This window comes from Nyctibius grandis, chromosome 11 (genome assembly GCF_013368605.1).
Source record: "Nyctibius grandis isolate bNycGra1 chromosome 11, bNycGra1.pri, whole genome shotgun sequence".
NCBI lineage: Eukaryota > Metazoa > Chordata > Aves > Nyctibiiformes > Nyctibiidae > Nyctibius > Nyctibius grandis.
Genome location: NC_090668.1, coordinates 14,025,767 through 14,051,652, shown reverse-complemented (window position 1 = coordinate 14,051,652; position 25,886 = coordinate 14,025,767). Strand labels below are relative to the sequence as shown.

The 25,886-nt window shown below is 46.8% G+C and overlaps 1 protein-coding gene across 2 annotated transcripts; it reads right to left on the bottom strand.

The window, feature by feature from the left end:
• Window positions 1–1,597: 1,597 nt before the first annotated feature.
• On the bottom strand, window positions 1,598–24,019 carry GNB5 (G protein subunit beta 5). 2 transcript variants are annotated; one of them, XM_068409993.1, is made up of 11 exons: window positions 23,841–24,019; window positions 19,638–19,774; window positions 17,882–17,923; window positions 17,029–17,105; window positions 15,371–15,503; window positions 11,351–11,494; window positions 8,134–8,225; window positions 7,964–8,012; window positions 5,267–5,363; window positions 4,050–4,216; window positions 1,598–3,715 (listed from the first exon to the last, which is right to left on the bottom strand). In XM_068409993.1, exons 1-11 carry the CDS (start codon window positions 23,950–23,952, stop codon window positions 3,704–3,706), a joined length of 1,062 nt encoding a protein of 353 aa, XP_068266094.1. In that variant the 5' UTR covers window positions 23,953–24,019; the 3' UTR covers window positions 1,598–3,703. The 2 variants fall into 2 exon arrangements, with proteins under 2 accessions (XP_068266094.1, XP_068266095.1); XM_068409994.1 differs by lacking the exon at window positions 17,882–17,923.
• Window positions 24,020–25,886: the final 1,867 nt, after the last annotated feature.

Here is a 25,886-nt window from a genome sequence, read left to right as displayed (position 1 = left end):
TTTACTTCTCACCAGTGCTTTACACACATGCTTTTTTAACTACAGCTTTCCTTATGATTGTTAATCCTGGAGCAGGAATTTCCTATTGCATTCCTCACAGCAGGAGAGCAAGAGGGAGAGGCTGCTCTTTCTCTAGCAATATCCTTTTCCACCCTTCCTGTTTATATAGCATTTTTGTTTAACAGGACAGGGCTGGCTGACAGTGACTTTGCCCCACCTATAGCTCCCTTGCTCTCCATATGTTTAACCTGGTTACAGCCTGCTTGCAGAGCCTTCTGGGACTGCTTTTCCTTCACCTCCCGCCTTGAACTGGGGAGCAGGTCAGCGCCAGGCCAGTACCGGGGCTCTGATGTGACACTGCTGCTTCCCTGCTGCACCCAGAGCTGCATGGCTGCTCTCCAAGGCTGGGATGCGCTGGGGAAAGGATAAGCAGCAGGTTAAAACCTCTCCCTCTGGAAAGGAATAGAGGTGTTTCCAAGACACAAACAGCTTGACAGACCAAAGGTGGGGGGGGGGTCCTCAAAACGCTGAGTTTTCCAAAGCCTCCCTGGCCAGCCTTTAGTGAGTAAGCAAAGCAATGGATACTTCAGCGTCCTGTTCCTGTAGCTTCATTTATCTGACAGGAAGTTGAGGCCCGTCCTAGTTCCCAGCTTTCACCATTACCTCCAGAACAAAAAGATGATTCACAGGTGCCGAGTCCCTGCAGCCCAACTTACGAGTCCACAGGCAGTGGAAGTGGCTTTGAAATGCAAGAACCACAGGATTTCTCTCTGCAAGAACAGAAGTGCAAGATGCGGTGTTAACCTCATTCTCACTGGAACTGGTGATGGTTTGGGCACCGATGTCACTCAGAACAAGCTGGCTCAGCACTTTCCCCAGCCCCTCAGAGGAAGGGAAACGAAACAATGAGCCTAAATGAAGGAGGTGCTTTTTTCGGTGTCTAAACTGAGCACTTCCACCAACCGCCTTCACGCTGACCACAAAGCCTACACTGAAGCAGAGGACAGCTGACCCCAGCACAGCTCTCTACTGACACGGCATAAAGCTGAGCTGCTGCATCTCAAGGTGATCTGCAAATATGGTTTACCCGAACAGTGACAGCCTGAGCCCTCAACAGCGTTTCAGTGCCCAGCTTTCACTGGTGTCCCACTGCATTGCGAGGAGAATCCTGCACTCCCACAAAATACATACTCTGCATTTTCCAGTGCGTTCCTGGGTATGGCGATCAGGATCTGGAAAGAAAGCATTACATGTTAGCTGTGATCCTTCTGAGCAGGGAAACACAACCTGAATTCCAGCCTCCTGAATGCAGAAGGAGCTCAGATGGAGTTTCAGGTACTTTCAAGGACTGCTCGCTCGCAGTTGCTCTCGCTCACATTGGGTATTTCCAGAAAATATTCCAGAACCAATTTTCTGGTAGATCTGGATTTCACCCTAGATTTTTGCAGGACAAATAATCTAAGAAACGGGATGGTGCAAAAATTAAATGCCAAAAGCCCCAAAACAATAGCTACCATTACAAGTACCTAACCAATGGGAAAAATGACTACATACATGTTCTCAATACGTAAAATACAATTTATTGTATTTAGGCCATTCATAAGTTATCAACACAATGTAGTATGTTTGAAACAAACATCTTACCAATAAATACTATCTAAACATTAATATTAATCTTTTGATCAAACATGTACAGTGTACTGACGCAGTATTGCACAGTGAGCTCTGTATGACATTTCCATAGTGCATTCAGTTCGTTACAGGGATAGTTTGCCACAAGTATTGCAAAGCATCAGAGGTGACTTTTCCAAGTGAGACTAGCTGAACTCTCCCTATTTCATTAGGGACTGAAGGCTGATACAAACGCCAGTGTCCAAGGTTAATTGGTTATGGATTCATGGAACCTAATGTTTTCATGAATGAGGAGACTTTGTTTCTAATACAGTTTTTATATACTTGTGAAAAACTCCTACTTTCAAATAGAATGAGGATATTATCACCAGGCTTATGCGAACAGCCAACTCCAGTGATCAGTCAGCTTGTGAGCAAGCTCACTCCAGTGAGCTTGTATTCTCTTGTTTCAATCTAAATATAAATCACACCTTTGATCTTTTCAGAGATGTATCTCACCACTTGCATTTCAAAGGCCAGACTGTGCAAGCCCCCAGCATTACTCCAGCACTTTGCTCCCTACATGCCATTGCTCAGGTGAAACTCGGTACCTGTCAGAATAAGCAGAGGTCACACACTCCAGTCTCAATAGTTTTCAATGTATAAATGCAGATATAATTTCCCAATAGTTCTATAATTAACTATATCTCAGCTTTATCTGATTAAATCTTAATTCTACAGCATCAGCTCCGCATGGGGGTAGTCCTGCCAGTTTGTATTGCATTACGATGCTCACACAGAGGGCTGGGTGCTGCCAGCAATGTGGCTGGCTGTGCTGCTTCCCTGAAACCCAGCGGCTCCTGGATCAGATGGGCTTGGAGGGTCTGGTGAGCACAGTATCAAACGCTGGCAGGACTGTGGCTCACAGCAGGTTTTCAACAACTCACTGTTGTTCATTCTGAAGTCCAACTATGACAAAACTACCTCCATGCCAGTGGGAGATTAGAGTAAGGACCATAGGATTTGGCTTGTAAAGTTTGACCCGCATTTGCATGAACTTACACTGTATTGACATTGCAGAAGGACCTTAAAATGCGCGTATACTGCCTTAATACACATTTAAGCTACACTGCCCTGCCAAAGTGGTATGAACTGCTCAAGGTGCAAAAAGAACCATGACCACAGAACGACTATGACTGACTTGGAAAAGATTTGACCATCAGTATAACGGTGCTTAGTGCTTAGCGTGTCGTATCCCTTAGTGCTTAGTGTGTAGTATTCCTTTAAGTAAAAGAAAATTCACTCACCAAGTGATACAATTAAAAATTTCTAAGAAACTACTGGTTAAGTATTACCTCATGATTATGTAAATCATGTTTATATCCCTCATCTTTGCAGTTTATCATTTTGTATATATCTAGATTCTTTATATTCAGGTAACTGAGATGAAATACTTGTGTCTATCTAAAAAGACAGTAGGAAAAAACAGGGATTGAAAGGATTCCTTTTTCGTACAAAAAATACATCTGTATGACAGCAGCCAGCACCTTCACAGGAGGTCCTTTGCTCCTCTGCTTACTACCAAGGTTCAGTCATCCATAATGCCATCGTAAGTATCAGAATTGGTTTTCTTTCCACTTTTCAACACCAAAATTCAATGCACTACTATGGAATGTTTCCAAAGTCTTATGCTACATCCTGATAAAATCAGGAATCTTTTTTTTTCTTTTTTTTTCCTTTTTTACTTTAAAAAGGAATTCAATTCATGCAAATAAATACATAATGTGCACTGAAATACTCAATTCTATGATACAGGTGACTTCAGAGAAAAGTCCCTTTATAATTATCTAAACTAGTTCTAATAAAAGAAGATAGTTTCAAAACAGAATTAAAAACATTTCATTTTACTACAAGTTGATGTTTGCCATGTGTTCAAGCAGATTACGTTTTCTACCTAGCTGTGTTAACCTGTGGGTTCAGTGTCACTCTTTTGTAGTGTAGCAAATATTTGATTTTGAGGGGTGGCTTTTTTATGCAGTTTTGGTAGTCCAGGGTTTCAGTCTTCATTTGAGTCTGCAAACAGGATCTCAGGTTAAGCCCAGATCTGCAGAGAGAGAGTTGAACAATCATTTATGACATTGACTATTCTATCAAACGTTTAATTAAAATTTGGCAAGGCAGATAGATTAGTGGTACAGTGTATCAGCAGCAATGATGGTTTTTAACCCGTAAGTTCAAAATTCCCTTAACAGTTCAGCTAGCACTTTGTGGGGATTTTTTAATCTGAATTTTCTGCTCATATTTTAAACTGTGGTTTTATACCCTTGTTAGTCCCCTCTAGAGCCAATTTTCCTGTAACAACCCTTCCCCCTCGGCCCCTTTTTTCAAACAGTCAAAGAAAGAAAGAAGTACCCAAGCCAGGTGCTCCCAGCACTTACTCGCAGAGTGTGGTCCCAGGAGCCCGAGCAGAACGCCGTCCCATCAGGAGAGACCCGCAAGGTGCTGACACGATTTTCATGTCCAAACAGAATGGATACACGGGACCCTTTCAGCACATCCCAGACATTTATGGTGTAATCATTATAGCCTGCAAACAGTAGGCGACCTACAAAGAGAAGGAGATTTTACAAAGTGAGATCTTAAGGAGGTAACACGCCTTGACTGCAGCAAGGGCCTTCTGCAAGATGTTCATCACCCAGTGAGCCACAATCCAGCCTTCCCGGGCCACCCTCTGCACACAGCGAGCCCTGACCACTGCTGCCCCCAGGCTAGCTGTGCTCCTGTTAGACACCCCTGCTCCACTGCTAAGCTATCATACTAAATGCTGAACAAATTAAAATTTATTAGTTAAAAATACAGTTAAAATTGAGTTAAATTATAATCTGTTCAATCATTAGAGATGGGGGATGACTCCAAATCACGACAGACTGAAGAGCACTTCAACAGCTAATGCAGGGTAATAATATTTTGCTCAGACTTTACGCAAGAAGTTGAATACAAATGGTTGAATAATTAGTAGACAATTTGGTAAGTGATTCATTGTCCCCAACGGGACAAGCTGTGGTGCTTGTGACCATGACAGAGACACTTGCCTCCGTCCTGAGTGGAGGGCAGCTCACCACCCACTCATTCCCACAGTGTGACTGGAAGGGCTCTGCATTTGTGCAGGGGCAGGAGAGAGAAAACTCGAGCTCATGTCTCCGGATCAGTAGCGAAAAACAGTAATGTCTTCATGCTCCTCTAACATACTTTTACTATTTATTAATCATTTATTATCCTTTTATAAACTATTTATGTAAGTGCACTTAATAGTCTAGTTACATTTCATGTTTCCTTTGAAATGTTTTTAATCATTATTGTGAAATTCTAGCCCAGCTGTAGTTAATGGCAAAGTATTTCCTGCCTTCAGTAGGGCCAGGAAAATACTTCTCATTGCTACAACGAAGCAATAGCCAGCTAGGCTATTTTACTATTTAAAGAGTAATTATTTTTACAGAGGCAAAAAAAGACTTCCATACATTAAATGTTTCTTTTAGTACTTAGTATTAGTTTTAATAACTTTTAATAACAAATGCTTTATCAAATTAAACTGGCAAAATCTGACAGTTCACCTCAAATCCCAACCCTAAGATAACCTCCAAAGTTCAGGTCTCACCGCTGAGAGAGAAGTCCACACTGGATGCTCCAAAAATGATGCTCTCTTTGGAATAAATTGCTACTTCTCTGTCTGCACGAAGGTCATACAAACGACACTAGGATTAAAACAAAACCAACACACATGCCTCAGTAAAGGCTGGAGTCAAAGGCTACCACATTTCATTGAAAAAATGGGAGTGGGAAGGACCGCAGCCTAACAGGCATCATGGGCTACTTGGCTTCTTTCCTTCTGCTATTTCTGCCTGCTGTAACTGGGACTCCTCTGGAGTCTAACAGGGACCTAAGCGACACAAGGCTGTTTTCTATAAATTGAGTGAACTTCCTTTTCCAAACCACTTCTCTAAGCCTCCTGCCTGTCCTGCTATAATGAGATGAGTGGTGGGCTTTGGACTGTGGCTACCCACTGAAAGCTCCCCCACCCTTTTGCTTCCCCACTGTGGTTTTCCACATATTAGGGCATCCTGCTGCTGGGGGGGTGCATGGGGAGACAGCCTCGAAAGACAACAGTTTAGCCACAGCTGGAGTCTGGGAGACAGAGGATTAAATCTCTAGTGGTCTTTGAGAACACAGGCCACATGGCATGGTGCTCAGACAGTCCCTTGGCACAGGGAATCCTAGATGGTAGTCCTTGCTCTGAGCAAGACAGGACAGCAAATGGCCCCTGCCCTTCCGCGAGGCCTCTCTGTCTGAAAAACCTACGTGAAAATAATTCAAGCGAAATAATACATTTTTATGCAGATCTCTGGTTTTCATTTCTCATGGAAAATCCCCAATCACCTCTACAACATGCACTTCCTGTTTTTATCATTTGCCAGCACACTTAGGCTTGTTTAACACGGAAATAACGTATAGACAGACCAGACTTCATTGCCATGCAGAAAGGCAGTCTGTTAGCCCTGAAATCAAAATGCACTTTTGAAACTATTTGAACTGAAAACCTTCCTCAATAAGTTAAGCTTAAGCAAACACTGGCCAGATGGGTTTGCTAATATTAAGACTTCACTAATGAAAAATGGCTGGTATTCAAGCCTGCACATAAAGGAGAGGCTGTTTCATTTGCAGGGTGGTGCGGAGCTGCCACGTATGTGAAGTCCAGGTCTCCCAGTGCTCCACGCTGATGCATAATTCCACCAGACTGTCCTGATAGGGAGCTGGGGTCACCGCAGGTGACAGCACTGCCATGTGAGCATGCTTTTAAGGTTTCCCTCCAGACAGTCAGGATTATCTGTTCCTTGAAGCCCCTCAGTATATAAATCAGGTCAAGGATACCAGTCAGTGTATCAATCCATAACGCTGAAAACACCGACCTCTTCATTTAGAGAACAAAGTAGATGGAAATTGCCAAAGCCTCTGTCAAAAGTACAGAGATGGAATTTCCCATTCTCCTGCTCAAGTCAGAGGTGTCAGGAATGGTTAGGAGAGAAAAACCCCATCAAATAAATTAATAAGCACAGGAGCCCAGAGCCTGTGGTACTGGGCATAAAAAGAGAGTGCTCTCATTGGAATTTAATGATGGACACTCTCTCCATCTCATGCCCTCAGCATCTCAAGTGCTCACAGTACCGCATCCAAATGTGCAGAGGCATTGGGCTCACCACAGAGGTATTAATTTATAATCTCAGCTTTTAAGACCTAAAAGCAGTGTACACTGTCTCCAGAAGAGCCTTGGAAGGTCTCCACATCCAGTGAAGACAAAGGGAATGTTTCTATTGAGCTTAGTTAGTATTGGAGCAGACTCAAAACATGCTCTGAGGGCAGAGTACTTTAAAGAGTCTTCACCCTCATGCCACTCACTGTGATGTTTGAATAAACAGGAGAAACAAGGGTGCCTCCCAAATGTCTGCTCTCTCTTACACTTAACTGCTAGCTCAGTGTCCCTGCAGGGCTGTGGTACAGGCAGAGCCTGGTCCCCCATGGGGACTCACCAGCTGCAGCGAGAGCCACCAGCCATGTGCATCACTCAGGGGCTGAAGGCACCAGGAGGTAAGTATCATTTTGCATACAATGTGCTGACCGAAATTACCTGTCAATACATACTGTGCCCCTCCTAGGAGCTTGCTCTCATAGATAAGCAAGGTCCAGTAAGAGCTAATGTACCACCTCGGATGACCTGGATGCGGTGACTCATGGCAGTGAAGAGCGCTGGCAGTGAGTCAGGCTGAGGAGATGTACGTGGCCAAGGCCACCCTGGGGCTACGCTCTCAGGATGCACAGGCTGTGGAGGCCAGCTGACCGGGATCACCCAGCTCCGCACGGCGCCCACGGCCCCTCTGCTCGCCAAGACGTGCGCTTGTACAGGCTCCCTTTGTGCCCTTGCGCCGTGCTGCTCCTTCTGACACAAGCTGCAGCATTTCACCTGGTTCCTCCCATGTTGTGACCAACAACTATATGAAGCCAAATCTCTAGTAAGACAACTAATTCTGATCATGAAACTTCAAAACATAGAAAATCTGAAATGAATATTTGGACAGTACCTCATGTAGAAAAGTTTGCAGAAGTGACCTACAAAGTGTTACTAGATTTTCCCTATCACGTTATACAAAGTATTCAATATAGCATTATTATTTCTGCAACTTTGGTGTCACAGGCCCAGTTCAGTCACTTAAGTCCTCTGTGGATGTGACCTAGTCTTTTAGGAAAATCTGAACTGGGAAGTAACAGAACTTCCCTAAATCAGGTTGCTGAATTAACATACCGTGGCATCGTCTGAACCAGAGGCAAAAGCATCTCCGCTTGGGTAATATCTGTGCATGAGCAAAAAAAGACCAAAACACATTACATTACTTGGATGAGGTCAGACTTCAAAAATAGAACCAGCGCATTGCTTAACATCGCAAATGTGTCCTCTCCCAGAAACATACTGACCTGACACTGTTGATATCTGAATCGTGGGTTTCAAATGACTGGATGCACTGACCAGACCGCATATCCCAAACCATGGCTTTCTTGTCACATCCCTAATAAGACAAAAAAATTCACTACAGTTGTGCAAATGCTGACATTCACCCCTCATGTGCCTGATATATGTCACCAAGCCCAGCTACATTCAAAGGCTCTGAACATCAGAGCTCTGAGGGGATTTAACCAGCAAAGCAGCCCCAGAACTGGCTGTACCGGTATCCCCAATTGTGGCTGGAGCCTCAGCAGTGCCACAGCCCAGCACGGGCACAGTGCTGCCGTGCAGCACAGCAGGGTGCAGACAGGCCTGGGGTGTTTGCACAGGCAGTCCCGTACTAACTGGCACTCGCAGCCCTGCTCTGCTTCTGCTGCTGCCGTCCCTGTGTCTGCAGTCCCACCATGCCACAGAGCTGCACAACTGACTCATTCCCTTACCACTTAACATGCCCAATATGAAAAATTAATACCCAGCATTTAAAGTTTTATAACTAATTCTTTTCATACGCTGAAATAGAAAATGAAATAAGTGCATCCGGAGGGTCTCTTGCCCGGCATTCTACCAGAGTTAACCCCTGCCGTGGCTCTGCGCCCACGTGCTTGTGGCACAGTTGGGATGAGAAAAGAAGCACAACAGCATTTCACCTCATTGTCAAGCTCTAACCTGCCCTCCCAAGCTGTGCTTTGAAAAGATCATTTAACACTTGGTGCCTGCTGCGAGGTGCTCAGCACCCTGAATGCTCTGGGCAAGGGGCTCAGCCCATGTAGCCTGCGTCATCCTTGGGGCAGGAACCATCTCATACCTGTAGGGCCACACTCTCAGCTGCAATGTCTTGCTGCTGTCACAATCGCGGTGACAGGAAAAAGAACACAGACTTTTAAGAGTGACGGGAGATTTTAATCAATATGACGCTACTGAGGGGCAGGCCATAGGTGGGCTCAGCCTCTCTGAGGCTGCGTGGGAAGCGCAGGCCAGGCGGCAGCTGCTGCTTCTGCCGAGCTAGTGCATCCTGCCCAGCAGACTGTGCCACACGTTATTTCTTTTTAAGCAAATATGATTGCTAATTAAATTAAAGTCTCTTCACAATTCACATCTTTCTCTCTTTTTTTTTTTTGAATTCTCTTGTTAAAATGAAATCCCAGTTTTTTTACTAATGATGTAATTATTTAAAAGAGGTAATGTTCCTTTGTACCAACTTGTGGTTTCTGTGCAGGGGAAACCAAACAGGATAGAGAACTTTTTGGACTCAGCATATTTCCCTCTCAAGCCCCGCCACAGCCCAAGCCCAGCCTTCTGTATTGCTTCCACGTGCACTGCTCTTACTGACCTCTCTGGGAGTTTGGGGGCAAGACCAATCTGGAAAGCTTGTGCTTTGACTTCTAAGGTTTTGAAGGAAAAACCAGCAACCACCCGCGAAGAGATGGGCCCCCTGAGTGCTATCCAACTCGCCCCGAGGAGCTGCGCTCAGAGGGGATTGAGCACAACAGCCTGGGACGCAGCCCTGAGCTCACCCAGGAGGGCTGGGATTTTCAGTTAAGTCGTTAAATGTAACAGCACCCAGTCTACACGCTGATGTACTGGCAATGCTTATTCCAGCTCAAGGTTACTGTACTACACAGGCACAATATACAGGGAGTCTCTCTCTGCTACCATACCTTCAGGTTGCACTGTTTTGGCTATACCTGCATTGACACGATTCAAGACAGATCTTCACTGAAGTGGTATTTTGCATGTGATGAATTAAGCAAGTCCCTGTAAGTATAGACATGCCCAAGCTGCTATATTGACACAAGTACGATATATTCTCCTAGCAGTACCATAGCTGCTTGTGATTCTTTGCCCTATAATAAGCTGAGCTGTTCCCAGGGAGAATGAATCTATCCTTTCTGGGAAGCAAGCTCGATGACAGGAAAGCCCAGGAGGAGTAATGCACTTGGATGGAATTAGCTTTCAGTCACGCTTCGGAGCAGCTGTGCTAGCAGCAGGCAAACTGGGCCAGTCTGCTGGGCTCTGCTCCTGATGGGCCAGCCAAATTTGATAAAAGAGCCATAGCAGAAGAGGTCCAGCTTTACTGTGTAGGGATGGGACCATGACTCCAAGCACAACAAGTAGAATCCCCTAATCCACGGTTGGTACCCTCTGGCACACGGGCCATTTCCATCAGCAAGCACAGGACCAGCCCTGGGCCAGCACTGGTGGGGCTCAGAAACCAGGTACCTTCAGCAAAGTTACTGGTAACAACCTGCTTCCAGTAAGAGAGATCATCTCTCAGCTCCTGCCAGCTCTCACCTGCACACTCAGTTTCTGATCTGGCAAAGACCAGGACCACCTCGAAAAGGAGTGGAGCCCTGTCCCACTCACCTTTATGCCTTGCCTGCCCCACTGCCAAGCTGCATGCCAATGGCTTGGCTGCCTGGGAACAGCGATCCCTCAGCAGCAGGAGAAGATGTGGAAGATGCCCTGGGTACTTTTCCAGACCAGTCCTGCAGCCCCAGTGAGGTCTGTGTGCTCCTTTCGGCCAGGACAAGGAGCGGCCAGCGTCCGACTGATGAAAGTGGCTTTAAATGCCTCTGGTACCACTGGAAGGCACAGGGGACTCAGCAACAGCTGAAGATATGGCCACACCTCATCTCCCTGCTCCAACTTGTACGAAGGTTTAGCCAGCGTCCAAGCTACCCCTTGGCTTCTGGGGAGCGGTTGAGGGACACAGAGGCACGCACGTTATTTGCAGCCCCACTTCGATGCCCTGAGCAGCCACCTGGCACACCCCGTCCGGCTCCATAGAGCTGGGCACGAGAAAGGAGCCAAATGTGGGAAGTTGTCTGCATGCCAGGCTCCATCCACAGGGTCTCACACCTCAGTTGTGGTATGAGCCCGCTGCTCTAACTCTGAGCCTTTCCCTTCCCGGGAGAGGCGTTGTTTTGATCTTGGGCTGGATTGCTTTGGTGTGGGGTGGAATTTGCTAAGTAAGCAGAACTGCAGTCAGACTGGCTGGGTGGGTTTGACCCCACAGTCAGGGGTTTAATTTGCTCCAGCTTGGAAAATGTGCTTGCAACAAGTGGATTGCACTTGGGCTTCCAACACATACTCCGGCAGTCTCTCAATAAGATCACGAGCCTCTTGCTTTGCTGCCCTTCCCCTTCTACATTCCTTAATTTTATATTATGACAAGAAGCTCCTGCTTACCCCAGAGACAAATGTATTTCCCGTTTCAGAAGGGGCCAGGTCCAGGCACAGGACATCAGCTCCATGACCATGGAAACTCTGTAGAAGCTGCCCGCTCTCAACATCCCACAGAGCACAGGTTCCATCTCCACTTGCTGTCAGGATCTGTAGGATGTGGCAAGAAGAGTCACAATACAAAAATGAGCAGCTGATCTTTGGGTTTACAAAGAAACAACTCACATCCTATACGTACACCAAGGACAGCTTTAATTTAATGAAATATTATGCAGTAAATCAAAGCCATAAAAACAATGTGAATCTAAGCACAATTTATGATTTTTATTTTTGAGAAAGGAAGTTAGAGTGGAAAGGAGAGCTGTATTGACACAGCTATACCTACACAGTGTTTCAATAATGGTCAGTTTTGTGCAGTGGGCTTTGGAGAACTGATGGCAGTAAGGATCTGGTGGCACTTCCATATCCTCCAAAAAGGAGGTAGAACCAGACTGGTATTCCTGTCTGTATTTAACCCTATCCATATTTAGGCTGCTGGAATTCAACCCGGGTAAAGAGAAGTGTTGGAGTTAAGTATACATGTTTAACTCTCTAAATTTTTTTCTGCTTGAAATAGGCAGGTTAAACACAATTAATCAGGCTTAAGACATGGATTTTCTGAAAGGGAAGTAAGCCTGTCTAGACAGTTGTTTGATAAGTCCATCACCTCTCACTTGTCCAAAACCATTTGTGTGTGAAAGGGCTTGAACATACACTGACCGAACATAGCCCACAGCTTCCCTCATCTGCTACAGTGCTTGTAGAAGGCACACGTGATCAGCTTGTTATTGTGGCTAAATCCTGATGATGCTCAATTGTTCAAAATTTCCCCTTGGCACTCGAAGCTGTTATGCAATCACATATTCTGTAGGTTGAAAGGGTCCCTGTGCACTGGCGTGGAAGGAGGCAAGGGTGAACTTTGGAGGGCTCTTAAGTCTTGTACACAGGTTTTTCTCATGATCAGTGAGGAAACTCAAGGGATCCCAGTGGGTAGTTAGAAGTTAAAAAGAAAATACTCTTCAAGAAGAAAACGATCACACAATCATGAAACCGTTCACAGAGCTGCATAAAGGTTAAACATTGAACATGTTTGACAGATGCTCCAAAAACTCCTCCCATAAACAGAGGTCTGCAAAGCTGCAGAACAGACTGTTCTGAATCCTGCAGTAGAGAGACGCTAATGGTCTGAGATGATAATAGGAGAAGAAAGTCCTGACTTGTCTTTCTGGCCAGCTTTTGAGCCCAGATCAATGAACTTCTCTGTTCTGAGGAACATTTGTACTTGGCTGAGGAATGAAGACTTTCAGCTCTGAGGATTTGCTCTTGCAATAGCACTTAAGAAAGATATGAGGGGAATAGGAGTTGCTAAAGGTGTAAGGGAAGGGTGTGTTGGCAACCCAGAGCTCAAGCTAACGCTTAAAGAGAAACGTTATGGACTCAACTTCAGGGTATTGCTATTGAAAACCAAACCAACTCCAAAAATCCCAGACCAGAAGGAATTAAGGATCTTTGCTCTCAGACCCCAGCCTGCTGCCCGAGGGGCTTGGGCAGTGCTGGATGGGGATCCTTGTCTGGCGGCAAGAGGCAGCACTTGCGCAGGGCAGGGGACAGCAGGGACACTGCCCCTGCTTGCCAGAAGCACCCGCACTGGCCTGGGAGCAGCGGCGAGGGCAGAGGGGCCGCCCTCTGCCTCCTCCGCCATCGCCACTGGCCTCACCCTGCTTCTCAGCCCGGCCGCGCTGGGAGCATGGCTGCCTGCCCTATGCAAAACACTTGCAATCCCAATTAACTGTTGCTATTAATACACACGGAGCATTGTCACGTGGGGAGCACTATCACACCGCAGAGCTGCAGATACCTAATTTAGGAAGCGAAGCTCCCTGGCTCTCCGCGTACTGAGGCGGGGGAGGCTCTCTCTGGCAAGACTGATTTGGGGCACTGAGAACAAGGTGCACGGGTTGCCCAGCTCTGCAGCTCAGCGCCTGTCTTGGCCCACGGTGGGAACACGATGAGGCGCAAGGATGGGACCCCCTCTTTCAGCACCCACACAGCCTGAGAGTGGCTTTAATTAATGATGAACCATCCCCAGATCTCCTCTGTTTTCACTTCACCGCCAGGTGCCCATGGGCACACCAACCCCTGAACTCCTACCCTGTCCTTCATTCCTCGGAGGGAAAACCGAGCTGTAGTTTAAGGGAGCAGCCAAGGCAGAGCAGCAGCCTTCACAGCACCTAGCAGTGGGTGCTGGGTGCTGTGGGGGCACTGGGCTGGGGGACACCTTCACCATGCGCTAGGGCTGCTCCAGGACAGGTACCACATCCCTCGGTGACGTGAGCGGAGAGCAGAGTAGCTCCGCACACGCCTGGGAAAGCTCCTGCACAGTGTGCTTGTTGCACTGTGCACCCTCAGCGTTAAAGAGTAATTTTAATTCTGAGGCTGTTACAAAAAGGAAAAACGTAAGAAATCTGGGATTCTCTAGGATCCCCTACATAACAGTGTCCTAACAGAAGCTTGGCTAACCCGCTTGCCTGTATTTGTTTCAATAATAGCACGCAGTGCTATAAATGATCACTTATAAGCCTATCAATCACCAGAAAATTTCTTTTTAAAGTCTTCAGAAAAATCTCTGAATCACTGGATGTAAAGCACCTAATTCCACGGTGGTATTATTTAACAATAGTAATACATTACCTTCAATATCAGTGCAGTTTGCTGTATTTAATATGGAGAAAAAAGACCCAACTTTTCTTTCTTTTTTTATTATGAAAAATAAATAACTATTTTTCCTTTCATAGTTCTTAATCACGATACATATAGCTATGGACAAAAAAAGAGAATACTGGTTTTCTATCTCATCAAAAACATTCCACTTAATTTAGACTGCTCTAATTACGCAGGGCTCCTGCAGAGTAAGGTCAGAGCTAAGCAAGCCTGAGCACTGGCTACCTCCACCACTTGTTTCCATGGCAGTGGACTTAAATTAGCACGTCAGAGTCGTTACAGAAACCATAGAATGACAAATAACAACATACTCTTGGGCATCTCGTGTCCTGAAATAGAAGCGGTGAGAGCTGATACTTCCTTCAGAAGAGCTCCAAATATCTGGAAGAAGGGGACAAGGTATTCCCTTTCCAGCAGCTCTGCTGACACAGAGCACAATGAAAATGCTCCCTTCTGCCACCTATTTTGCTGCAGAGCTGCACTGAGCAGAGCTTCAATTAAATTCAAGAACCAGAGAGGACAAGGGGATTATCCTGGCTCCTTTCATCATCTTTTGTGTTCCTGTAGAAAGAGATCTTTGAGATATTCACTACAGAGGAAGGCTGGCCTGGTCTCAGAAGATCCCCATTTAGTTCCTGGCTTGGCCATCGTCTCCCACTGTGGCCCTCTGTTCTCCAACCTCCAGCTGCAAGATGCAGATAGTGTCACTCCTTTCCCTTGAGGGAACACACCACTGTGCGTATGGACAACAGGGCTGGCCCTGTGGGGCCATCCTCAAGCCCAAATATCTCACTTGGTACAAACAAAAAATACTAAGAATGAAAGCAAAAGCAAAGTTGGCTGGATGTCCAGGACAAAGCAGGCAAACAACACAGCCTCCACCGGTTGGTGTACCACATAACCGACCTAGTCCTGTCTCAGCTGGGTTTTTAACTATCTGTATTAGTTTGAGCTCCTAAAAGCATAAGCCAGCACAGACCCAGTGAGCAGAGAACACACAGGTACTAGCGAGCTCCCTCTGCAGAAGGGACAGGCCTTTGCAGGGCGCAGGTACGACAGCCTGGCCATGGGCTGTGACAGCATTTCCTTACAGCAGCTTTTGCAGCACCTTCCTTGCCCTCAGTGAGGGTTTTCCAGCAGCCCCTGCACGGGGCAAGAGATGGCCCTGGGTGCCCCAGGTGCAAGGAAGGTTACTTGCAGCTCGTACGAGTGCAGCTCATGTTAGGTGTCGCTGGACGGAGAGCAGCGGGTAGGGAATGCATTTACCTGCATGTCTGAGTTAGTGAAGCTGCAGGCAGACAAGTAGTTTGTGTGCATTGCAACCGATTTCTTCTTTGCAGCCATATTTTCATTTTTGTCAAATGTCAGAGGGTACACAGAACACTTGTTGTCCAGGCCACTAAAGAGAGTAATAATAGCAATAACAGAGAGAGGAGAACTGGTTAAAACTGCAACGACAAAAGGCGAGTGGTGATAAGAAGGAAACCACCTGTCAGTGCTGCGCTGCCAAACCCTTACAAGTACCGACTTCCCTGTATTGTGCTGTCCGGGATCTCCCTGTGCAGGGAAGCCCCAGCTGCCTCACCAGGCTGGCTGCTTTACAGAACTTGAACAGCTGCGCCTCAGTATTTTTTACCCTCATCGAGTTTATAAATGGCACTGAATGAAACCTCACGAAAGCATAAACTGGGAGGTGACATAGCAGTCACCTCAGGGTTAATGTTTCACATACAGCCAAACTGCCACTTTTCTGTTGCCATCCATCGTTGCGAGGATCAGTATTTAAGCATCATTATTTATCTACCTTAATAAATTTGACCTAACTCTTATGGAAGAGATGGTACAGCAAGTAGTGGGGGCGAAGACAGGGCTTTTAAAAGGGTTTGGAAAAAAAGCAACAGAAGCACTGACCTCTGTAGCTGGTGTGTCCCTCCTGGACAGTTACACCAGTTGAGCTGCATCTCCCAGGCCAGATGTGGGACTCTTTTCAAAAGGGTCTGACTTGTGTCTGCCCCTTTGCTAGAGCCGTGATAGATGAGCCCTGCCTTGGTCCCTGGGATGCCGGCACACCACCAGGTGCTGGTTCTGTGCCTTCTATTACATGCACAACACTCAACCGACACCACAACAGAAATACAGAATTAGGCAGTGCAATGCCCTCCCTGTCTCTCTCACAAGAGTGAAGACAGAGCCTTCTTGCCATTCAGCGAGTTTTAGTCAAAAACATGCAGTTTCCGGAGTCCCTCTCCACACACATTTATGGAGTCTGCCTGTCTGTCTCAGTCTGCTGCTTTCTAGATTTGCAAGCTGAACAGTAAAGTCTCCCTTTGTTCCTTTCTCTCGCCCAAGCTTGCTTAGTCTGTCTGATCCACCCCATCCCTTTATAAAAGATGTTTTGCCAACATCTCATCTCTTTGTTTTCTCCCCTGCATAAACTCAATTTTTTCAAACCTGAGCCCTCAGAAAACTTGGAGAAGATTATCAAGGATGGGGTTACTTCCCTCCACCCTATCTTGGCAAGATCTATTCATGTGCTGGTAATCATTAATGACTAACCTTCTCTATGTCGTGGAAGAAAGACTGCAAAGTAAGAAGAGGGTTAAAACCACTCTCCCTTAGAAGATATATCCAACACACACAACCAAACTAGAACAGGGAAGTTGCATGCGTGCAGAATTCCTAACCCATGATATAAATGCTCAAAGAGGATTATTTTCCATGCTTACACAACAAATGTTATTGCACTGAAGTCAGTGGAGATAATGTGTATGAGCCATTATGGGATAGAATCAGAGGCACTGAATGTAGTCCTTCCACCCACAATCAAGGCACGCAAACTTCTAGCTGTCAGCATCTGAAGGCACCTGGACACCACTACAAATCAAGCTGCTCTGTGTAAGCAGCTGTGGAAACTGGGAACTTACCCACAAGCAATGGCACATCCGGATGGGGCATATGCACACGCCATCACCCAGGTACACGGCATCGTCACTGCATGTTCCTGAAACACAGCATCTCTTTAAACTGGGATGTCACTGTTTCTCTAATTGATGCAAGGAAAACAGTGTACAGTAGTAAGTTCAGTGTTTCTGTGGGACATCCGTAGGGTCAGTGAAAGGTACAGGTGTTTCCCCCAGCCATAACTCACATGTATGGCTGGGAAAACCCCTACTGCAGAACCCAGCAGAGCTGCAGGAGGATGGCTAGTCCCTCCGTGACACTTTCCGCCTTATTCATGAGCCCCAAACTAATCACAGAGCATGTTTTGTTTGTGTTACTCAGTGCTGCAGAAGGTCCCCACTGCTGCACGTGTAAAAGTGAGTTACAAACAAGCTGGTGTGGAGCAGGGTGCCATAAGGCAGCCCTGAAAGGGCTCGGAGGAGCAGCGGCACCGTTTCACAGTGAACACCACTGAAGGATCCTGGGTAATCACACATGGCACCTGGTACAGGGGTTACCCAGGGAAGGCCTCTGTTTTGCTGGCTGGGCTTTGACCCCAGCTGGAAGGCCTCCCTGTCAGCAAAGAGGCTGGATCAGAGCCTCCCGCTGGAGGCCACGACAAACCCCAGTGCCCTGATGGGGACTTTGCTCAGAGACAGGTCAAGGGAGTTGGTTTGCCCTGGGCCCCTTGGTTTGAGGTGCTGGTGGAGGTTTGCATGTGTTATCCCATCATCCCACTGCCTCCTGTGACACCTGTAAGCCCTTCAGCCCTCCATCTTATCCCACCATCATTTGCCCTGTGCACAGAAATCTGACTTTTGCTGAAGTTTCACTTACCTTGTTGGTAGTGAAGGAATCCCACACGATCACCTTCCCATCCTAAACGAAAGCACACAGAGAGGGAAACTGAGGCCTTCCAGAGACATGGCTGTCAGCCTACTTCTGAGATTTGGGGAAAACTCTGCTGCTCATTTCCATCCCCCAGTCTGTTATGTCATGAAATTTTCGTCTCCATTTTAACAACAGCACAATGGTCACAGCGAAGCACCAAGGAGACACTCCTCAGTAGTGTGAGTTGTGTCTTTGACTAGGAAAAAAGCGTATCTTCTCCTCACTGAGATCACTGATGTCGGCTTAAAAGACTGATTTATTTTTTAATTTTTTTCCCTTCCCTTTTAGCAGGTTTATGAGAACTCCTCTCACTTGCAGCACACGCCATGGACAGGACCATCTCCTCAGGAAACTGCCACTAGTGAGCCCTCACTTGCCTCCCTTCAGCCACGGCGTGTTTCTCCCAGCCTGTAATCACCACCTGCAAAGCTGGTCACCTCTCCCAAGTGGTATCTGTCAGTGGCTCAGTACGGGGCCTTACAAATACAAGAGGTGACCTGTATTACAAATCACTTGCCGAGCTGGCAGCACTCATGGGGACTATTTATGGACATTGCACTGTTTATTCATCTTCCCTTTCCTGTCTTTTCCTGGTTTTCCCTTTACTTCTCACTACACGTACTTAACCTTCAATTATCCATTGATACAATCTGCTAAATCGCCATCCTAAGAACACTCCACATAAAGCAACACAATCACTTTGTATATGCCAGCTACACTCAGGCCAGCTACTTTGCCTTATCCACCTAATATTGCTATCCTCCTCCTATCATGAAAGCGAAATGTTTATTGCTGAGCAACAATTGTTGCTGCACGTGGACTCACTACAGTTCTTAGAGTAAAAAATGCAAAAATGTATTACAGCTTGCCTGTTCAGCTTTCTGATCTACACACTGACATTTTAACCACTTTAAAAATGTGACATTAATTATTTAAAATTATTTCCTTTGCTGAGATTACCATGAATGGTAAAAGCTCACAGTAACTGAAGGTGGCTTGCAATGCAGATTGCCTATTTTTATCCCTCAAGTGAGACCCCTGACAGATTTCATATAGGTCACTGAACAGCTGTGAGATGCAACAAGCTCACTCACTGCCATACTGGGCTCAGGACGAACCAGGGAATCTAGAAAGTAATGATCTCATTACCTCCTTCAGCTCATGAGACTGGTCTTGAGCAAGTGTTAGAACTGTTTCTCAAAATGCCCCAGTAAATGCAGTAATTTTGGCAGGATGTTTCAGGCTTTCAAGGTCTCACTGATCATACAGACTGCAGAAGAAATTCCTGTGCACAGAAATCTCTAGAAGAATCAACATTTCTCCCCTACCCTTTTCCTGATTATTTTCTCTGAACACATAAACTGAAATAGTTACTAAATATTTTATCTGTAAAGAACAGGGAAATAAAAGTGGCCTCAGGTAAGTTCTCTCTATTTTCTATTGTAGTAGGGAATACGAAGAAGATCTGTATATGACAGGACAAGAAATATTTAGCGTATTAGCTACAACAGGTGTAGCGATGATCAGAAGCTTGGATTTGTGCTCTCTGAACAAAGACATTGCCCATGAACTGCTTTAAGGGCATCTTGAAAACATTTACAATAAACACAGGTATCATCTGCAACGAGCGGCACATGGCACAGCCAAAAGGTCTGTATAGTGCCCAACAGTACCTTTGAAAAACATCTGCCCAACAGCATACCTGGGAAGAGCTCACAATTCTTCTCTTATCTTTGCACCAGTCCATACAGAGAACTTTATTTCCGTGGCCCTTCAGGGTCCTCCTGGTCTTCATCACAAACGGGCCCAGCGCCTCCACACGCTCTGCCACCTGATGAACTGCAAATGGCTGATGGTTAGAGAGCCCTGCACCAAAGCTCTGCCCTGGCAAATCTCTATGTTTATGAGTAATGTCACTTGGAGGAATTAATCCATAAAGTTAGAGTCTATGGTGCAAGCCAACAAACTCTGCTTCAGAGCTGGCAGGTGGTAGAACCAAGGAGGGCAGTGTATGAACATATTCGCCAGATAAGGATGAATTCACTCAGGGCTTGAATTCCAGGGCTGTAGTAGCTGAACCTTTTGCAGATCATCACACCCAAGTATAACTGGAAAATAGATTACCCCCTTACCCCCTCTTATTGGGAAATCTGCAGTCTGACTGAGGCTTGAAAGTGCACAGACAGCCTCCAGCCTAACACATGCCTCGAGGTACTCAGCAGAAGTGAAGACCGCCACTGGGTCTTGGAGGAAAAATCATATAAAAGAAAGGGGTAAGCATCAAATCTCCAAAGTCTCAACGGTAAAACACGTGTTCAAGATTTGAGACTTCCAGCCACAGTCGGCTCTCGGCACTGCAGGGTGGTGCAGTGTGATACAGGTACTAGCCACTGGCGCTGGAGATTTCTCCTCTGAAACCTAAGATGATCCAGCTGCTGTTAGCTAAGGGGGCAACGCCTGACTCAAACCTTTCCAAATAAATGCAGAAGCTCACATGCTTTAATGAGCCAGTGGAGGAAATCTGAAGCTTTTCAATGCCATGCTGGAGGCTGAGCTCCACATAGAATCACAGAATCAACCAGGTTGGAAGAGACCTCTGGGATCATCGAGTCCAACTGTTGCCCTGACACCAGCATGTCAACTAGACCATGGCACTAATTGCCATGTCCAGTCTTTTCTTAAACACATCCAGAGATGGTGACTCCACCACCTCCCTGGGCAGCCCCTTCCAATGGCTAATGACCCTTCCTGAGAAGAAATTCTTCCTAATGTCCAACCTGAACCTCCCCTGGCGAAGCTTGAGGCTATGTCCTCTTGTCCTATCGCTAGTTGCCTGGAAGAAGAGGCTGACTCCCACTTCACTACAACCTCCCTTCAGGTAGTTGTAGACTGCAATAAGGTCACCTCTGAGGCTCCTCTTCTCCAGGCTAAACAGCCCCAGCTCCCTCAGCCATTCCTCATAGGTCATACCCTCCAGACCCTTCATGGCAGGTGATTGCTCTGGAGCTGTATTGCTGCTTCACCCTTCGTCACTTTTCTAGGGCTGCAAGAAAGCTCATGGGCTAGGAAGGACTGTCACAGCAAGAGAGCAGGCATCCTTAGCTTTGAGATCATTCCCTGGCACAGGGTCAGGGGAGCAATTTCTGCCTAAGGCAGAGACTGATTGCTGGAGGATTAGCTTTTGAAGAGTTGCCATTCAAAACCGCCAGCCCTGCAAGCTGTGCCAGAATGATGTTCTCACCTGAAATCTCTGCTCAACCAGTCTCACCCAGCCAGGGGACAAGTGCTGTCCACCATTCCTGACAATGTTTCCATGCTATCTCTAAGAGGAGGTCAGAAGTAAGTTTCTGAGAAAGTACCGTATAAACCCACTGAGGAAAAGATACATTTCCCCCTACTTTTGCCCGTGGAAATCTGCCAAATGATCCAATCAAAAGACATGAAAGCACAGGACAGGAGGTTATTATGGCAGCTGGAAAGATGCTTGTGTCCAGAACATATCTGAAAAAACAAACGTTTCACGGACAATGGGCAAAGTGTTTCCATTATATCACCGCAGCCAAGACTCTGCGGAATTGTCTGGTTTAGCCTTACTGATTCTCTGAGGTTGCTTATCTCCAAACATAGCCATAATAATCCTGCACCCGCCTAGCACCGGTTTCAGAGTCAGATAATTATTCTGAATATTGTTTCAAGACAGCTGAAAATTATGCACTCAGGCAAGTAGATCAGCTGAAGCCAGTAAGTAGCTTGAGTGGTTTTACAAAGGTCCAGATAAAACAGGCTAATTTTCTAAAACAGAATCAGAGAATCATAAAACATATTGTTTGGCCTCAACAGGAGATGTGGACTTGATGCAGATACCATTGGGTCTTTGATCTTTTCTGTACTGGAAGTCAGTCAGTCCCAACGGTCTCTTCTGGCCTTAAGAATGTATGGATAGCAAGAACAGAACAAACTTTTATCTACAGCTAAAATTTTAAGCAATAGAATCGAATCCTTAGAACTGTAAGATTGCAAATCAAATGCACGTTTGGTATTTCCTTTTTCTATCCACTTTTTTGAGAGTTGCTGTTCAAAACCAGTTGAACAAATAAGGGCAATCCTAGTTCAGCCAGCTGTTTGTTTTGGGAACCACAGAGGGAGAGTCATGATCAGAGCAAAAAAATGTGAAAGATACAATTTTAGATTAGGGGGAAAAAAAAAAAAACAAACCAAAGCAAAACAGAAGAGATGCTTTATTCTGAAACTTACAATCTTTACAGAAATCATTCTTGGGGATAATTTAAGGGCAAAAAAGCTCCGATACAGAATCAGTGTTATAAATTATGAGGGAGCACTGTTCTACAGCAGAACAAGACTTTTGTCTTAGAATCATGTCTATGGCTATGCAAACACAAGCCTTCCCCACATAAGTTTACAGATTTTGCACATGACAAAGACATAAATATCCTATGACTACCAATGACACACAGTTACGGTATCACTGCAATCACAGGTAAAACTCTCTGTGAGCAAAAAATGGATTTAAGCATGTGCTTAAGGGGCCTGTTACGCAGAGGCCCCACTACTTCTGATACAGAAATTATACTGTAGGAATATGGCGATTTATGGTAATGTTTCTGTAATGAGGCCATCTCCATTTGTTTTGTGATTCCTATTAACAGGACACTCCTATAACAGATGATTGTCTAATTTAGACAAGAAAATGCTCTATTTACTCCAGAAAAAAAATCTTTTAACTCTCTCCCACCTGAAATTTGAGAATGTTTGCCTGTCCCTCAGTCTTACAAAACACTTAAGAGCTAAATCACTGGATACAGGCTCAGATTCCTTTTCAACAATTAACGCACCGAAACAGATGAAATAAAAACTTCCAATGACTAATAAAGTGAGCTATATGATTTCAGATGAATACAGTAATTTACATTTGTTTTTCTCAAAAAAATCCCTGCAATAAATTATAGCATTGTAATTATAAAAATGAAATAATAAAAGGATTTTTATACCTTAGGATAGATGAATTAATATGAATTTGAGAAGCTCCATAAAAATAAGGTTAGGTTATTTTTTCCTGAACAGGGGTGGGTGGGCATGAGGGGAGGGCAGGGTTGAAATCTGTCCCTGTCATTTCTGTAACGATAACCACAGATCTTGAAACTGCAGCTGGGAACAGCGGTACGCACTGACAGCTCGAGCACTGCCTCACCCCGCACCTCTGAATCAGCCCTGGACCCCGGCAAGTTGCTTCCTTGGGGGAAGGGGGGGGAGAAGGAGCTTGGTTTTGGAAACGATGTTCCTTTTTAAGCCCTTTCACCTCACGTGAAATCCTGGCCTCGTTACGGCAAATTCCCACCGCCTTCCCAAGGCTGGGTTTAATCTTTCTGCCACTGAGCTGCGCATTGAAAGGACCCACCGAGGGGGATGTTTCACGGTCTCTTCCCATCCCGGCCTCCCACGCCCCAAAGGCAGCGCGGAAGGCGCAGCGGCGCGCGCAGCCGAGCCAGGCCAGGAGCGCCCGCGGTGCTGCGGTGCTGCGCGGCCCTCAGCGCGCAGGGAGGCTGCGCCGCCCGCACTCCCCAGCCGTCTCCTGTTTGCCCCGGCGCGGAGCTGCGCGTTGTTTGCGCAGCTTGGCCGAGCGCTCCCACCCACCGTGGGCTTCAGCAAACGCGGAAACACGCGTGCCGTGACCGCCGCGGGGTGCGCTGGGGGCGGCTCTCCCCGCGCCCTGCCCGCCTTCCCCGGGCGGGCGGACCCGGCTCCCAGCCGCGCTCTCACGCCGGGGCGGCAGCAGCGCGTTTCCCTGCGCGCCGGCGAGGCCAGGCCCGCGCAGCCCCGCGCAGCTCCGCTCCCTGCCCGCGGCAGCCGGCCGTGCCCGGCCCTCCCCACGCCCGGCCCCACTCACGCTCCACGTCGTGCAGCTTGGCCCGCTCCTCCTCCAGCTTGCCCTTCAGGCTCTCGGCCTCGCTCTTCAGCGATGCCAAGGTCTCGTTCTCCCGCAGCGCATCGGTTGCCATCTTTGCAAAGGAAGCGGGGAGAGAGACAAGATGAGCGCGGGAGGGAGGAGGAGTTTGCTCGCCTGGCTCTCAGGGATGCTGCGGAGGCTCCTGCTGCCTCAGCGGCGGCGCCGGAGCCGGCCCGGGCTCCCTCCCCCTCCCCATGCTGACGTCCAGGGCCGGAGTGGATGCTCCGCTCCTCCAGCCCCGTGTTCAACCAGCACCTGACCAGACACCGCGCGGAAAAACACCCGTGAGAGCCGGCAGCCCTGGCCAGCCCCGCGCCGCAAGGCAGCACGGCAGGCTCAGCATCCCCGCCGGCCTCCAGGCAGGCACCTGGGATCAGCCTCGCCTCCTGTCCTCCTACCCCCAGGCTTCCACCAGCAGGTACTTGCTGTACATCTCAAGCCATTTTCACAGCCCAAAGGCTTCACTTCGCCAGAAATACATGCAAAAAGGCGTTTCTGCTTTGTACCCAAACTTGTTTGTACCAGAAGTTGCACAGTCGGTGGGGGAAGGAGGAAAAAAAAAGTCATCGGTCACTCCAATAGCATTTTAAAATACCAGACTGGGAAGACAGATCCTGTCCAGGCTTAGGAAATCCCAGCTCGGCTCCATCATTCCCTTATGCCCCTATGGGTAGGGGTGACTAGGACACTCAGTCACTCAGAAGGTCTCTGGCCCAGCTCCTGTGCCAGTAGGACAGATGCAGCGGTGTAAACCCTTCTCTCTACTATGCTTTGAATTCCTCATTTTTAAATTGTGTTATCAGGGATTTTTTTCTTTTTTTTTTTTTTCTTTTCCTCCTTAAACCAGCCACCTCTTTCCTCTGTACCCAGAGAAGCACATTAGGGTCTGTGCCTTTCCCAGCCCTTGAAAGGGACCAGTTTCCAAAACCCCAAAGGGAATGAAGAACACGCCAGTTTAGTGTTGGTGTGAGCCTGGGGCACAGCTCCATGACTCTGCAGACCCTGCTCGGGTATAGATCAAGAGTGTGTGCTGGGCACACACAGCAGCTGACGTTTCCAGAGAAAGAGCTGTGGCATATGGCCTTGGTGCTTTTTGTTCCCTAGCTGGGGAGTTCCTTGAAAATGTCCTCTTCTTATTACAGTAATTGTCCTTGATTTACACAGCCACAAAATAGACAATCCAATGGCTATTGTTCAATCTGGAGATGTGCCAAGACTGGAAAAGGAGATAAGAAAATACGTGTTTGCAGCTGTTGTTTAGACTCTGGGCACATCCTGGACACAGTGTGGGTCCCGGGGAAAACAAAAGTCCTTTCCCACACTGGGCTTGTCTGACTGGGATGCACAGGCAGAGCTGTTGAGCTCTTCACTGTCACTCGGGAGGCTGAATTCAGGCCCTGGTCTGGCCGTGTGCTCAATGTCCTTCTTAGTCAATGAATCTGCAGGCAGGAGCTGGGTTGCTTCGTTGGAGAGTCAAACACAGTGGATGTGTTTCCCATTCTTCACGTTGTTCGCAGCAACTAGTGTGACTTAACCCTGCCAGCCTGATGGCCATGTAGGCAACCCGGAGCTGAATCGATCCAATTAACGTTCAGTATCACAAAAGAAAAAGTAGGTAATGTAATCGTTGGAGTTCACATATTGCTGGTTATGGGAACATCCTTCAAAGCCCCTCAGAGTAAACAGCAGATTGGAAATGCCTTCTAGCACACGGACAGTGCCAAGGAAATAAAAAGACAGTATTTTTAAAGTGATACTAAAAGAGCAAAAAAAAGCACCTTTTAGCAGGGAAGTGATAGGAAGCTTCTAGTGTGTTATCTTCATGCCTGAAAAATTAAACCTACTTATTAAACTCAATAATGCAGCTGTGTCCTGGGAAGATTTTGAAGAAGAAACTTCATTTTTGAAGGATTTTAATCTATGACAAATGCCCTATTTTTGACACTGGATAAGTGTGAAGGGGCCCAGAAGTTAAGTCCAACAAAA